The following is a 14611-nucleotide window of genomic DNA, read 5'->3' as shown; positions in this document are numbered from 1 at the left end:
GTCCTAAGGAAAGATCTTCGATGTCAAAAGATCGACTCGAGCGGACCACGGCTCAGTTTTCTGCACGCATTCTGGCAAAAAGCCCATCTCCGGCGGGTTAGCCCTCAAGCAAGCAACTAATAAGTGGGATTCCTTGCTGTTATCAAGACTCTTAGTTTTAGTTCGATATTATTCTCCGTCAGTTAGCTAAAAAGTTTGGAAACGGAAAAAATAAATTAGTAAATTGGTCTTCGCATGGGAAAAAGGCCCTCTCTCTGGATCCGAACATGGCTCCTTACAGGGGGTGACTAGTAATATTTTGTCCAGCGAAGTCGGGAAACATACGGCAAGTTGAAAGAGAGAGAGGTGAGAGAGGGACGTATTTATACGTCCGTCTGATAACCCTCTTCTCTTGAAAATTTTTCTCCTTTTATACCTCCTCTGTGTTACCACAGATGACGTGTCACTGTTCTCATTTGTACTACGATTGCAGTACACGCGAGGTACCTATTTGTTTCCACCGCCCTGAGTGTAATACATAAGGTCTAATAAATGTTCACCAACCTGCAGTTTTCTATAATTGTTGTCCCTTGCGCAGAAAACAGCACGTAGGTCGTGAATTCGTTATCTTGAGGCAGTAAGGAGCTCTTAGCGAGGGACTGATATTATGAGAATAATTAAATTTTCAATCAGTTTTTTTTATATCGGATGCCACTCGCTTTTTATTGCTACGAGAAACTGCACAATTACATTCCACTTCAGAGTCACAAATAATTCCCACTCTTCAAGAAATTATTGAACTGTGTATTTCCGTAATTACCATCACACTATTCTCAACTACATGTCCTTATGACCATACATTGCTAATAAAGTCTTAACCTGATGGCCGGCAGCTGTGGCCGGGCGGTTCTAGGCCCTTTAGTCCGGAACCGAGCGACTGCTACGGTCGCCGGTTCGAATCCTGCCTCAGGTATGGATGTGTGTGATGTCCTTAGGTTTGTTAGGTTTAAGTAGATCTAAGTTCTAGGGTGCTGATGACCTCAGATGTTAAGTCCCATAGAGCTCAGAGCCATTTGACCCATTCTTAACCTGATGCTGACCGCAGCAGACAACATGTCTGTCCTCAGAAACTGGCAAACCACATATAATCTTACAGCCGAACCACTTCGCGCGCCTTCCAAGTTAGGTGCGAGCCGAAGATCACCGAAGTGCTTCGTCTGCCTTTTCGTTTGGCCGTTGTTTATTATTCTGATGGTTATTAATACTTGTAAAATAATGGAATGATAGCACGCTATTGAGAGGTTTTAATTTGAAATGCAAGTAAATACGCTGTTTTGTTTGTCTAATATTAATAACAGAAGATTAGCATTTTGGCGCAAAACTTCCGAACGCAGCAACCAATCGCGCAGAAGGACCACAATTTAGACGGTCTTTCTCACGATATAAGTACCGAATAGCTCATCTTTCATCTGAACCTCACACCACATTACATCATCTTGCCACTGCTGCCTTCTCAACTGCTCTAAGAAGAGCTTCTTGTACCTGAATACGATGGCTGCAAAGTCAAAAATATTACAGATGTATACAATGAAGGCTTTCACGACCGGATGTTTCAGCTGCCGGAAAGTCTTCCGGGTTGTATGACCGTGGTCCATGGAACTCTTCTATCCTTGACGTTTCGTCCAAAGCTACGTTGGACATCTTCAGAGGTGCTCCTGGTTGTCTTGCCGACAGTCGGCAAGACAACCAGGAGCACCTCCGAAGATGTCCAACGTGGCTTTGGATGAAACGTCAGAGATAGAAGAGTTTCATGGACCATGGCCATACCTTACAAATGTATGCCTTTATATGTCTGATTTAAACCTGCGTCAGAAAGATAAAGTTTGAAACGTCCCCTTCGAAAAATTAATGAATTACTATGATGATAAACCTCTACGTTATTTGATTTTCAAATATCTGAGCAAAACTGAACGTACACAGACACTCTCTTTACTTATCCTGATCAACACTAAACTGACACACACTATTTTTAGCGCAACGCAGTCTGACTTTCAATAATCCCTATAAAAGAATGGCCCTGACTAACATTAACCTATACCTTTCACGAATCACTTACCTCACAAAAATCTTCGTTACTGGAACTACTGCAATACAGCGAGCGCCAATACTGCCAGCTAACTACTGGTAGGCATAGTTAGCAAATGAAAGATTTTGACAAAGAACAAACAATGTATTTACCTTCATAGTGTTCAAAAGTCATAATATATATATATATATCAGTTCATGACATCCAGTCTTACAAATTTACTCTCTCTGATGGACACACGTCCAGATCATCCGCTCTCAAAACTCCGCCATCTCACTCCCCACATCCACCACTGCTGGCGGCTCACCTGGAGCTGCGCAACACTACGTGCTGTTCACATCCAACTGCCCAACACTACAATAGAGAATTCCAACAATGCAAACCAGCCACAGACTGCACACAGCACAGTCAGTGATTTTCATACAGAGCGCTACGTGGCGTTACCAATATAAAAACCTAAACAGCCTACTTAGAAGTTGTCTCTCGTTCTGACAGGCGCAAGAGCATATCCGGCAACTGGAAGACGAACACGGGCTCGGCGATGCTGGAGCAGATCCAGATGACAGACCGGTACCGCATGTGGGTGGACGAGGTGTCTGAGCTGTTCGGCGGGCTGGACATCTGCGCGCTGGAGATCATTGTGGCCAAGGACGGCCGCGAGTTCATCATCGAGGTGAACGACAGCGCGCTGTCACTGATGGGCGACTCGCAGGAGGAAGACCGCCGCCACATTGCCGAGCTAGTCGCACACCGCATGCAGGTGCGTAGCGCGCAGCAGCGCCGCCGCTGCCAGTGAGCGAGCAACGAACTACGCACGCTGCGCTGTCCCCGAATACTGACGAAGGAGAAATAGGGGATAAAATCCGTGTAGTCGCTAGGAGGGAGCGCCGAGAAACAACACATTAAAAATTCATGACCGGGAGGAGATGGGCGCTTTGATGGGAGAAGGGCGGGCGGTGGTAGTCGGGGGATGGGGAGAAGGGTCGGCGGAGAAGCGAGGGTAGGGTTGTTTCAAAGTCACTTTTTTACGTTTTTCATGAGTAATTCGAAAACTGCGGCCTGTAGAGAAAAAGTATTCCAGTACAAAAATAAAGTGCCTTAAATTTCCAACAGAAAATGTCCTGTTCGTTTTTTCTTTTCTTTTTTTTTTTCCTCTACGATTGGTAATTTGTCCTACAGAAGGGGCTGAAAAACCGCAGATAGTCTTTTAAGGGTATAAAATTAATGTTTATTAGTAAAGCAAGTGGATCATGATAAAATAGTAAATGTGTGTGGCACATTTAAGAGCGGTAGAGCCGTATTCAGGTATAAATTATCTTCTGGAGGTGTAACAGGTATAACACAGAGAGGACAGGCAACGCAGTAGAAATGTGAGGGATGGCAGATCACAGAAATGTGGTAGGCACTGCCTCCGCCCTCCGCCCCCCCCCTCCCCCCCCCCCCCCCACTCCTCCCAGGCTTTGAGCGTCTGCAAATTGAGGAATGAGTAAACGAGTCGCCATCCCTCTATCCCTCTACACACAGCTTCACAGCAACACACACACACACACACACACACACACACACACATACACACACCGTCCGCAACACGCCTTAAAAATCAGTGGCAACGCAGTGCAGACACAAACCTGAAGGGGGGAGGGGGGGGGGGGATGTAACATTACACAGAAAACCAATATCAGTTATCAGTTGTGAAGCCATAATACAGGTGTCTCATCAATCGGTACTGAAAATGTTCTGCCACTGGTTGTCAAATGAGTGATATCGTTACAACATGCTTTGGGGATATGTTATCCTAATATCGAAGGCTACGAGGGTCACTCCAAAAGAAATGCACACTATTTTTTTTTAAATCCATCTTCTATTCTACACGTTTGAAAGTTTTATAGTGTGTAGATATATCCTTTAGGAACAATATTTTCATTTCTCCACATAATTTCCATCCCTCTCAACTGCCTTACGCCATCTTGGAACCAGCACCTGTATACCCGCACAGTAAAATTCTGGACTAACCTGTTGGAGCCACAGCTTGGCAGCGTGCACAAGGGAGTCGTCATCTTCAAACCTTGTTCCACGAAGAGAGTCTTTAAGTTTTCCAAAGAGATGATAGTCACATGGAGCCAGGTCAGGACTGTAGGGCGGGTGTTTCAGTGTTGTCCATCCGAGTTTTGTGATCGCTTCCATGGTTTTTTGACTGATATGTGGCCATGCATTGCCGTGTAACAGCAAAACATCCTGCTTTTGCCGATGTGGTCGGACTCAGTCGAGCTTGAAGTTTCTTCAGTGTCATCACATATGCATCAGAATTTATGGTGGTTCCACTTCATGATGTCCACAAGCACGACTCCTTTGGAATCGAGAAACGCCGTATCCATAACTTTTCGACCAGAAGGTGTGGTTTTGAATTTGTTTTTCTTGGGTGAATTTGCATGATGCCACTCCACTGATTGCCTCTTCGTCTCTGGTGAAAAATGATGGAGCCATGTTTCATCACCTGTCACAATTCTTCCAAGAAATTCATCTCCACCATTCTCATACTGTTCCAAAAGTTCGTTGCATACCGTTTTTCTTGTTTCTTTGTGAGCTGCTGTCAACATCCTGGGAACCCACCTGACACAAACCTTTTTTGACGCCAACACTTTCAATATTCTGCAAACACTTCCTTCCCCTATCCCAACGTAGCATGACAATTCGTTCACTGTGATGCATCTGTCAGCAGTCCCCAATTCGTTAACTCTCTGCACATTGTCTGGAGTGTGTGCAGTACGAGGCCTGCCGCTGCGAGGACAGTCCTCAATATTACCGTGCCAGCTTTCATTACGTAACCTGCTTGCCCACCGACTAACTGTACTCCGATCGACAGCAGCATCTCCGTACACCTTTTTCAATCTCTTGTGGATGTTTCCCACTGTCTCGTTTTCACAGCACAGGAATTCTATGACGGCACGTTGCTTCTGACGAACGTCAAGTGTAGCAGCCATCTTGAAGACATGCTGTGACAGCGCCACTCAGGGAACAGGTTGAACTAAGTTTGAAAACAAGCGGGAAGGATGTATCTACACACAGTAAAACTTTCACACATGCAGAATGAAAATTGTATTTTTACAAAAATAGTGTGCATTTCTTTTGGAGTGATCCTCGTATAAAACAAGGAGACCAATCAATAGCGATCGCTACGGTCGCAGGTTCGAATCCTGCCCTGGGCATGGATGTGTGTGATGTCCTTAGGTTAGTTAGGTTTAATTAGTTCTAAGTTCTAGGCGACTGATGACCTCAGAAGTTAAGTCGCATAGTGCTCAGAGCCAGCCATTTGAACCAATCAATAAATCGCAGTACTACATCTACTAACGACCATATAAATATCTTTATATCATCCTGTAGTATAACGTACATAGAAGCTTGCATGCCATTAGGCGTCAGAAGGCAAAAAACCCAGCAGTAAACACGTGTTACCAAACATAAAACACATCGTCCTGTAGTATGGCACACACTAAAGCTTCTATCCCGTTAGGCACCGTCAAATGGTGAAACCCAGCAGTAGACATAAAACTTTTCCTAGAACATTTCACGTTGGCGTTATGCTCTCACGGTACAGTTGTACGCTAATGGCAGCCACTTTCACCTGTGAACGTAGCTTGAGACAGGAATATTCAGGAAACCTACGTTCACAGTAATTGACATGGTCTCTCGCCACACTCATAAGTCAGTAAGTATTCTTCAAAACTACTGTGCCCAGGCTAATTTCATCCCGCTAAATCCTGAGAACAAGGATGAAAAAAATGAAAATACCTAGGCAAAAAGTGATAGAAAATGATTTTGACGCAGGTTTAATAAAAAGGATGGATGCAGCGATAGGACACCGATACGAACAAAACGAGGAAAACCCGCAGAAATATAGAGTCATGATATACTGGGGAACTATCTCATATAAAATGGAGGTGGACGGTTATTTGATAACAGAAGGTTGAAAATTGCATTCATGACGAACAAGAAACTGGAGCAGAGGCCGAAGCATAATACTGACGTAGGTGAGAACTGGATGAGGAAAGCAGGACTTTACTACCTAAAGCCCCAGAACTGTGAAACGAAGTACGTCGGACAAAGGGAAAGAAACCTTAAAGTAAAGTTTGAAGAGCATAACAATACAGAGAATGACCAGTATTTGTTAGGTAACATAGCAGATAGCACGACGGTATTACACTTTGAGGGTAAAGGGTGTTTTTTTTATTTACAGCATGCTGCATTACAGACTATTTGTAGTACTACATATATGCATGTATGAGAAACTGAGGAGAGGTTTGGTATTTAAACCAGAACATTGGTGCGAATACTGGCAGTGAAAACTTTTACCATGATTCGAATCGGCTTACCTCCGATGTCGATCGCCACCGCATTGCCGTGAGTTTGCGACCTCGGCCACGGAGGCGGGTTGTAATTGGTACTTGTTCCCAAATTTACGAGATGGAGATTTTTTGCGTATTGAGAAAGGAATATGCCAGCGTGTTAAACGAGAATACAGAAGTGCCCAAGGGACACTTCTGGGCCCAATTTAGCCATGTCCTCCTTGGGAAGCAGCCACAAAGTTATTCAGATTGGCCGCATTAGGTTTAATGTTTTCTCGTGGTCTTCAGTATGGATGCATACCTTGCACTATGGATGTAGTATTGGTTTTTAGAATTTGCCAGGACTTGACATACAATGTTTTCATAATAGACAGTAGCATTGTTGGGGACTGTGACATGCGCGTTGCAAGAAAATACTGCCTTTGGTAGGTGAATGCGGCTGCCGTTAGTTTACAACTGTGCTTTGAGAGTATATCATGTCAATACGAGATGTCTTAGAAAAGTCGTATGTTTGACAACGCATGTTTAATGCTTGTTTTTCACTTTTGATGTTGCTTGATAATATAGAAGCCTTAATGTACATTGTTGTCAGTATGTGTAGTATTGCGATTTGTTTGATTGGTTTCCTTGTTTTATAGCACTTGAAGGAGAGATAACGTAGTCCCGAAGTATGCTGTGGTATATATATATATATATATATATATATATATATATATATATATATATATATATATACAGCTGGTGGTATGTTTACAGCTGGTGGCCAAAACTTCAGCTGAGTCGTTAGCACGGCAGAATGCCACGCAAGAGGCCCAGGTTCGATTCCCGGCCGGGTCGGAGATTTTCTCTGCTCAGAGACTGGGTGTTAAGTTGTCTTCATCATCGTTTCATCCTCATCAACAAACAACATTAACTGCCCCTGTATTGACCGTGCAAGTGCAACAAGCATGGAACTCCATCCCACAAACTGACATCTACCATCTGTACAACAAAATGAATCCACGTTTGCATGTTTGCGTTCAACATTTTGTTTTGTCAGTTACGCCGGTTAGTAATGTATCAGCATTTAACATTTACAATGACTGTCTCGCGCTTACATTGACTTGTGGTCTTGCATTGTTAATCACTTAAATACATTGAAGAGACAAAGGAACTGGTAAAGGCATGTGTGTTCAAATACAGAGATATGTAAACAGGCAGAATACGGCGCTGCGGTCGGCAACGCCTATATAAGACAGCAAGTGTCTGGCGCAGTTGATAGATCGGTTACTGCTGCCACAATGGCAGGTTATCAAGATTTAAGTGAGTATAAACGTGGTGTTATAGTCGGCACATGAGCGATGGGACACAGCATCTCCGAGGTAGGGATGAAGTGGGGATTTTCCCGTACGACCATTTCACGAGTGTACCGTGAATATCAGGAATCGGGTAAAATATCAAATCTCCGACATCGCTGCGGCTGGAAAAAGATCCCAGAACGGGAACAACGACGACTGAAGAGAATCGTTCAACGTGACAGAAGTGCGACCCTTCCGAAAATTGCTACACATTTCAATGCTGGCCGGCCGCGGTGGTCTCGCGGTTCTAGGCGCTCAGTCAGGAACCGCGCGGCTGCTACGGTCGCAGGTTCGAATCCTGCCTCGGGCATGGATGTGTGTGATGTCCTTAGGTTAGTTAGGTTTAATTAGTTCTAAGTTCTAGGGGACTGATGACCACAGATGTTAAGTCCCATAGTGCTCAGAGCCATTTGAACCATTTCAATGCTGGGCCATCAACAAGTGTCAGCGTGCGAACCATTCAACGAAACATCATTCATATGGGCTTTCGGAGCCGAAGGCCCACTCGTGGGCCCTTGATGACCGCAAGACAGAAAGCTTTACACACCGACATTGGACTGTTGAGGACTGGAAACATGTTGCCTGGTCGGACGAGTCTCGTTTCAAATTGTATCGAGCGGACGGACGTATACGGGTTTGGAGACCACCTCATGGATCCACGGATTCTGCATGTCAGCAGGGGACTGTTCATGCTGGTGGAGGCTCTGTAATGTTTTGGGGCGCGTGCAGTTGAAGTGATATGAGACCTCTCATGCGTCTAGAAACGACTCTGACAGATGACACGTATGTCAGCATCCTGTCTGATCACCTGCATCCATTCATGTCCATTGTGCATTCCGACGGACTTGGGCAGTTGCAGGAGGACAATGTGACACGCCACACGTCCAGAATTGCTACAGAGTGGCTCCAGGAACACTCTTCTGAGTTTAAAATCTTACACTGCCCACCAAACTCCCCAGACATGAACATTATTGAGCATATCCGGGATGCCTTGCAACTTGCTATTCAGAAGCGATCTCCACCATCTCGTACTCTTACTAATTTGTGGACAGCCCTGCAGGATTCATGGGGTAATTTCCCTTCAGCACTACTTCAGACATTAGTCGAGTCCATGCCACGTCGTGTAGCGGCTCTTCTGCGTGCTCGCTGGGGCCCTACATGCAATTAGGCAGGTGTACCAGTTACTGTGGGGTCTTCGGTGTATGTTACGTAGACAAATGTAATCCCGTAATTTCATTGCACCACATTAATTATTTTTTGGTACTGCGGTTTTTTCCGTCAGCGTATTTCCACGCTGGACAAACAACTCACTACGGCAGGTTATTGTTCCAGACTTTACTGTGGCCAGTCACATACTACCCGGCAGGGCCGGCCGAGGGCTTTGGTCGGTCCTTCTCGGAAACACCCGGAACAGCGCGGCATTTCATTGAGTATTGCGGTGCGACATTTTTCGGTTGACACAACTCTCTGAGTTCGTTAGAATCGTGCTGGCAGCGCTGTTTTATCGTCCCTATTTGTTTGTGATATGAAGCTTTTACAAGTCCAGTGGCTGTTTGCACAAAAAGAGGAAATCTAGCGATCTGTCGTCACATTTCTTTAAAATGAATGGGGATGGCAGAAGAGAGGGGTGGGACTTTTCAGTTCGCATAACGACAGGTACAACATATTTGCTAGGAAACGACATTACATTGCCATGCAGAAGGAATTTAAAAATTTAGTAGACAATGAAAGAAAAAAAAATTACAATGATCGATAGATGGGATTCATTGTTCTGTACAAAAAAAAGACTATTTGTGCTAAATTTGAAGGCCTGGACCACGTGAAGGAACTGGTCGTACGAATAGTAAAATTTTTGAAGTCGCACGCATTATTCCATGGCCAGTTGCAACCGTCTTCAATGAAATGAACGAAGAGTGTGAGGACTTCATACGAGGGTGGTTTGAAAAGTTCTCGGAATCACCATGCGAGGTCAGCGCTAGCGCAAAGAGTTGTTCACGTAATATTCATTGCACTGTTGCCTGTAAACACGTGCCACATCAATGCTCTTGGAAGAGAGCTGTGGTAGTGACGTGATTCTGTTGATGTGATTTGCGTAGATGGAAAAAATCAAGATCGGAGCAGTGATTAAGTACTTCGTAAAGGAACATATGAAAGGAAAGGGCATTCATGCCGATTTCCAGAATACACTGGGGGCCTCTGCTCCTTCATAAGTGTTCTTTATCAGCCAAAAATTTTATTTAGTGCACTATCAAAAGAAATTAAAAGTAAACTGAAATTCCACATATTCAAAAAATAACTTAAACAATGTTAATTACCAAGAGTTTTTAAAGTGTCAAAGAATACTTAAATGACCAGCATTCAATATACAGTAGCTTATTTCCTTCATCATAATGACCCAAAATGCTCATTGAAATCTAAATTGTATTAATTTATTATTCTAATTTACCATATTATGAATGTTGTTATGCGTATGGTGTCATGTTATATGTAATAATATTTTATTTATGGACATATAATTGTAAAGCTTTTCATGTCCTATTTTCTATGTAAGGCAACGTATGACAAATCCTATATCACTTTTATAATGATGAGAACAAAGATGCTAAGTAAATAAAGAAATAAAAACTGTTGCCAAGTGGACAAATGAATTTAAATTTGGCCGGGAGAGCTTAGATGATGATCCGCACAGTGGTCGGCTAAGATGTATCACTACTTCAGAAATAATTGCAAAAGTGCACAAAATGGTAATGGAGGAACCCCGATTGAAAGTGCTTGAAATTGTTCATGCTTGCCAGATGCCATCTGAAAGGGTATATCACATTTTAACTGAAGAATTAGAAATGAAAAAATTATCAGTAAGATGGGTGCGGCAACTCTTAATGCTGGATCAAAAATGCATGAGAATGGACATATCGGAACAGTGTTTGGCCCGTTTAAGGAGAAACGAACAAGATTTTTTGCGCCGAAACTTGGGTGCACTACTATACCCCAGAGAAAAAACAACAGTCAAAGCAGTGGAAACATGCTGATTCTCCACACCAAAGAAAGTAAAGACAATTCCTTCATCTACATCTACATCTACATTGATACTCCGCAAGCCACCCAACGGTGTGTGGCGGAGGGCACTTTACGTGCCACTGTCATTACCTCCCTTTCCTGTTCCAGTCGCGTATGGTTCGCGGGAAGAACGACTGTCTGAAAGCCTCCGTGCGCGCTCTAATCTCTTTAATTTTACATTCGTGATCTCCTCGGGAAGTATAAGTAGGGGGAAGCAATATATTCGATACCTCATCCAGAAACGCACCCTCTCGAAACCTGGCGAGCAAGCTACACCGCGATGCAGAGCGCCTCTCTTGCAGAGTCTGCCACTTGAGTTTATTAAACATCTCCGTAACGCTATCACGGTTACCAAATAACCCAGTGACGAAACGCGCCGCTCTTCTTTGGATCTTCTCTATCTCCTCCGCCAACCCGACCTGGTACGGATCCCACACTGATGAGCAATACTCAAGTATAGGTCGAACGAGTGTTTTGTAAGCCACCTCCTTTGTTGATGGACTACATTTTCTAAGCACTCTCCCAATGAATCTCAACCTGGTACCCGCCTTACCAACAATTAGTTTTATATGATCATTCCACTTCAAATCGTTCCGTACGCATACTCCCAGATATTTTACAGAAGTAACTGCTACCAGTGTTTGTTCCGCTATCATATAATCATACAATAAAGGATCCTTCTTTCTATGTATTCGCAATACATTACATTTGTCTATGTTAAGGGTCAGTTGCCACTCCCTGCACCAAGTGCCTATCCGCTGCAGATCTTCCTGTATTTCGCTACAATTTTCTAATGCAGCAACTTCTCTGTATACTACAGCATCATCCGCGAAAAGCCGCATGGAACTTCCGACACTATCTACTAAGTCATTTATATATATTGTGAAAAGCAATGGTCCCATAACACTCCCCTGTGGCACGCCAGAGGTTACTTTAACGTCTGTAGACGTCTCTCCATTGATAACAACATGCTGTGTTCTGTTTGCTAAAAACTCTTCAATCCAGCCACACAGCTGGTCTGATATTCCGTAGGCTCTTACTTTGTTTATCAGGCGACAGTGCGGAACTGTATCGAACGCCTTCCGGAAGTCAAGAAAAATAGCATCTACCTGGGAGCCTGTATCTAATATTTTCTGGGTCTCATGAACAAATAAGGCGAGTTGGGTCTCACACGATCGCTGTTTCCGGAATCCATGTTGATTCCTACATAGTAGATTCTGGGTTTCCAGAAATGACATGATACGCGAGCAAAAAACATGTTCTAAAATTCTACAAGAGATCGACGTAAGAGATATAGGTCTATAGTTTTGCGCATCTGCTCGACGACCCTTCTTGAAGACTGGGACTATCTGTGCTCTTTTCCAATCATTTGGAACCCTCCGTTCCTCTAGAGACTTGCGGTACACGGCTGTTAGAAGGGGGGCAAGTTCTTTCGCGTACTCTGTGTAGAATCGAATTGGTATCCCGTCAGGTCCAGTGGACTTTCCTCTATTGAGTGATTCCAGTTGCTTTTCTATTCCTTGGACACTTATTTCGATGTCAGCCATTTTTTCGTTTGTGCGAGGATTTAGAGAAGGAACTGCAGTGCGGTCTTCCTCTGTGAAACAGCTTTGGAAAAAGGTGTTTAGTATTTCAGCTTTACGCGTGTCATCCTCTGTTTCAATGCCATCATCATCCCGAAGTGTCTGGATATGCTGTTTCGAGCCACTTACTGATTTAACGTAAGACCAGAACTTCCTAGGATTTTCTGTCAAGTCGGTACATAGAATTTTACTTTCGAATTCAATGAACGCTTCACGCATAGCCCTCTTTACGCTAACTTTGACATCGTTTAGCTTCTGTTTGTCTGAGAGGTTTTGGCTGCATTTAAACTTGGAGTGGAGCTCTCTTTGCTTTCGCAGTAGTTTCCTAACATTGTTGTTGTACCACGGTGGGTTTTTCCCGTCCCTCACAGTTTTACTCGGCACGTACCTGTCTAAAACGCATTTTACGATTGCCTTGCACTTTTTCCATAAACACTCAACATTGTCAGTGTCGGAACAGAAATTTTCGTTTTGATCTGTTAGGTAGTCTGAAATCTGCCTTCTATTACTCTTGCTAAACAGATAAACCTTCCTCCCTTTTTTTATATTCCTATTAACTTCCATATTCAGGAATGCTGCAACGGCCTTATGATCACTGATTCCCTGTTCTGTACATACAGATTCGAAAAGTTCGGGTCTGTTTGTTATCAGTAGGTCCAATATGTTATCTCCACGAGTCGGTTCTCTGTTTAATTGCTCGAGGTAATTTTCGGATAGTGCACTCAGTATAATGTCACTCGATGCTCTGTCCCTACCACCCGTCCTAAACATCTGAGTGTCCCAGTCTATATCTGGTAAATTGAAATCTCCACCTAAGACTATAACATGCTGAGAAAATTTATGTGAAATGTATTCCAAATTTTCTCTCAGTTGTTCTGCCACTAATGCTGCTGAGTCGGGAGGTCGGTAAAAGGAGCCAATTATTAACCTAGTTCGGTTGTTTAGTGTAACCTCCACCCATAATAATTCGCAGGAACTATCCACTTCTACTTCACTACAGGATAAACTACTACTAACAGCGATGAACACTCCACCACCGGTTGCATGCAATCTATCCTTTCTAAACACCGTCTGTACCTTTGTAAAAATTTCGGCAGAATTTATCTCTGGCTTAAGCCAGCTTTCTGTACCTATAACGATTTCAGCTTCGGTGCTTTCTATCAGCGCTTGAAGTTCCGGTACTTTACCAACGCAGCTTCGACAGTTGACAATTACAATACCGATTGCTGCTTGGTCCCCGCATGTCCTGACTTTGCCCCGCACCCGTTGAGGCTGTTGCCCTTTCTGTACTTGCCCAAGGCCATCTAACCTAAAAAACCGCCCAGCCCACGCCACACAACCCCTGCTACCCGTGTAGCCGCTTGTTGCGTGTAGTGGACTCCTGACCTATCCAGCGGAACCCGAAACCCCACCACCCTATGGCGCAAGTCGAGGAATCTGCAGCCCACACGGTCGCAGAACCGTCTCAGCCTCTGATTCAGACCCTCCACTCGGCTCTGTACCAAAGGTCCGCAGTCAGTCCTGTCGACGATGCTGCAGATGGTCAGCTCTGCTTTCATCCCGCTAGCGAGACTGGCAGTCTTCACCAAATCAGATAGCCGCCGGAAGCCAGAGAGGATTTCCTCCGATCCATAGCGACACACATCATTGGTGCCGACATGAGCGACCACCTGCAGATGGGTGCACCCTGTACCCTTCATGGCATCCGGAAGGACCCTTTCCACATCTGGAATGACTCCCCCCGGTATGCACACGGAGTGCACATTGGTTTTCTTCCCCTCTCTTGCTGCCATTTCCCTAAGGGGCCCCATTACGCGCCATTCCTTCAGCGGGTAAGGTCATGGCATCAGTGTTCTGGGATGCGAAGGGAATTCTGTTTGTAGATTATCTCCCCATTGGGCAAACAATTACTGCAGAATACTATACTAACCTCCTGGACAAGTTACAACAAAAGATACGCGAAAAAAGGCCAGGTTTAGCAAGGAAGAAAGTCATCTTCCATCAAGACAAGACATGCCCACACACATATGCCATCATCATGGCAAAATTACATGAACTATGATATGAATTGTGATTCTTGAAGTTTCTTGAAGTTCGATGACATTTCGGGATTGCAACCGGATCATGCTGACTTCTTGCCACGATATTTCGGCTGGCAATCATCCAGCCATATTCAGGTGGTATGAATTGTTCTCACATCCGCCTTATTCACCTGATATGGCTCCG

At 44.2% G+C, this 14611-nt stretch overlaps 1 protein-coding gene across 1 annotated transcript in view; it reads left to right on the top strand.

Moving 5' to 3' along the window:
• LOC124621839 (synapsin) overlaps positions 1–14611 on the top strand; it is an 810142-nt gene that overhangs the window by 735601 nt on the left and 59930 nt on the right. Inside the window, exon 6 of the mRNA XM_047147282.1 lies at positions 2561–2825. Within this exon, the coding sequence (XP_047003238.1) occupies positions 2561–2825 (265 nt within the window). The remainder of the gene's footprint in view (positions 1–2560; positions 2826–14611) is intronic.

This window comes from Schistocerca americana, chromosome 7 (genome assembly GCF_021461395.2).
Source record: "Schistocerca americana isolate TAMUIC-IGC-003095 chromosome 7, iqSchAmer2.1, whole genome shotgun sequence".
NCBI classification, from domain to species: domain Eukaryota; kingdom Metazoa; phylum Arthropoda; class Insecta; order Orthoptera; family Acrididae; genus Schistocerca; species Schistocerca americana.
The sequence above is the reverse complement of the archived record's forward strand: the minus strand, read 5'-3'. Positions and strand labels throughout refer to the sequence as shown.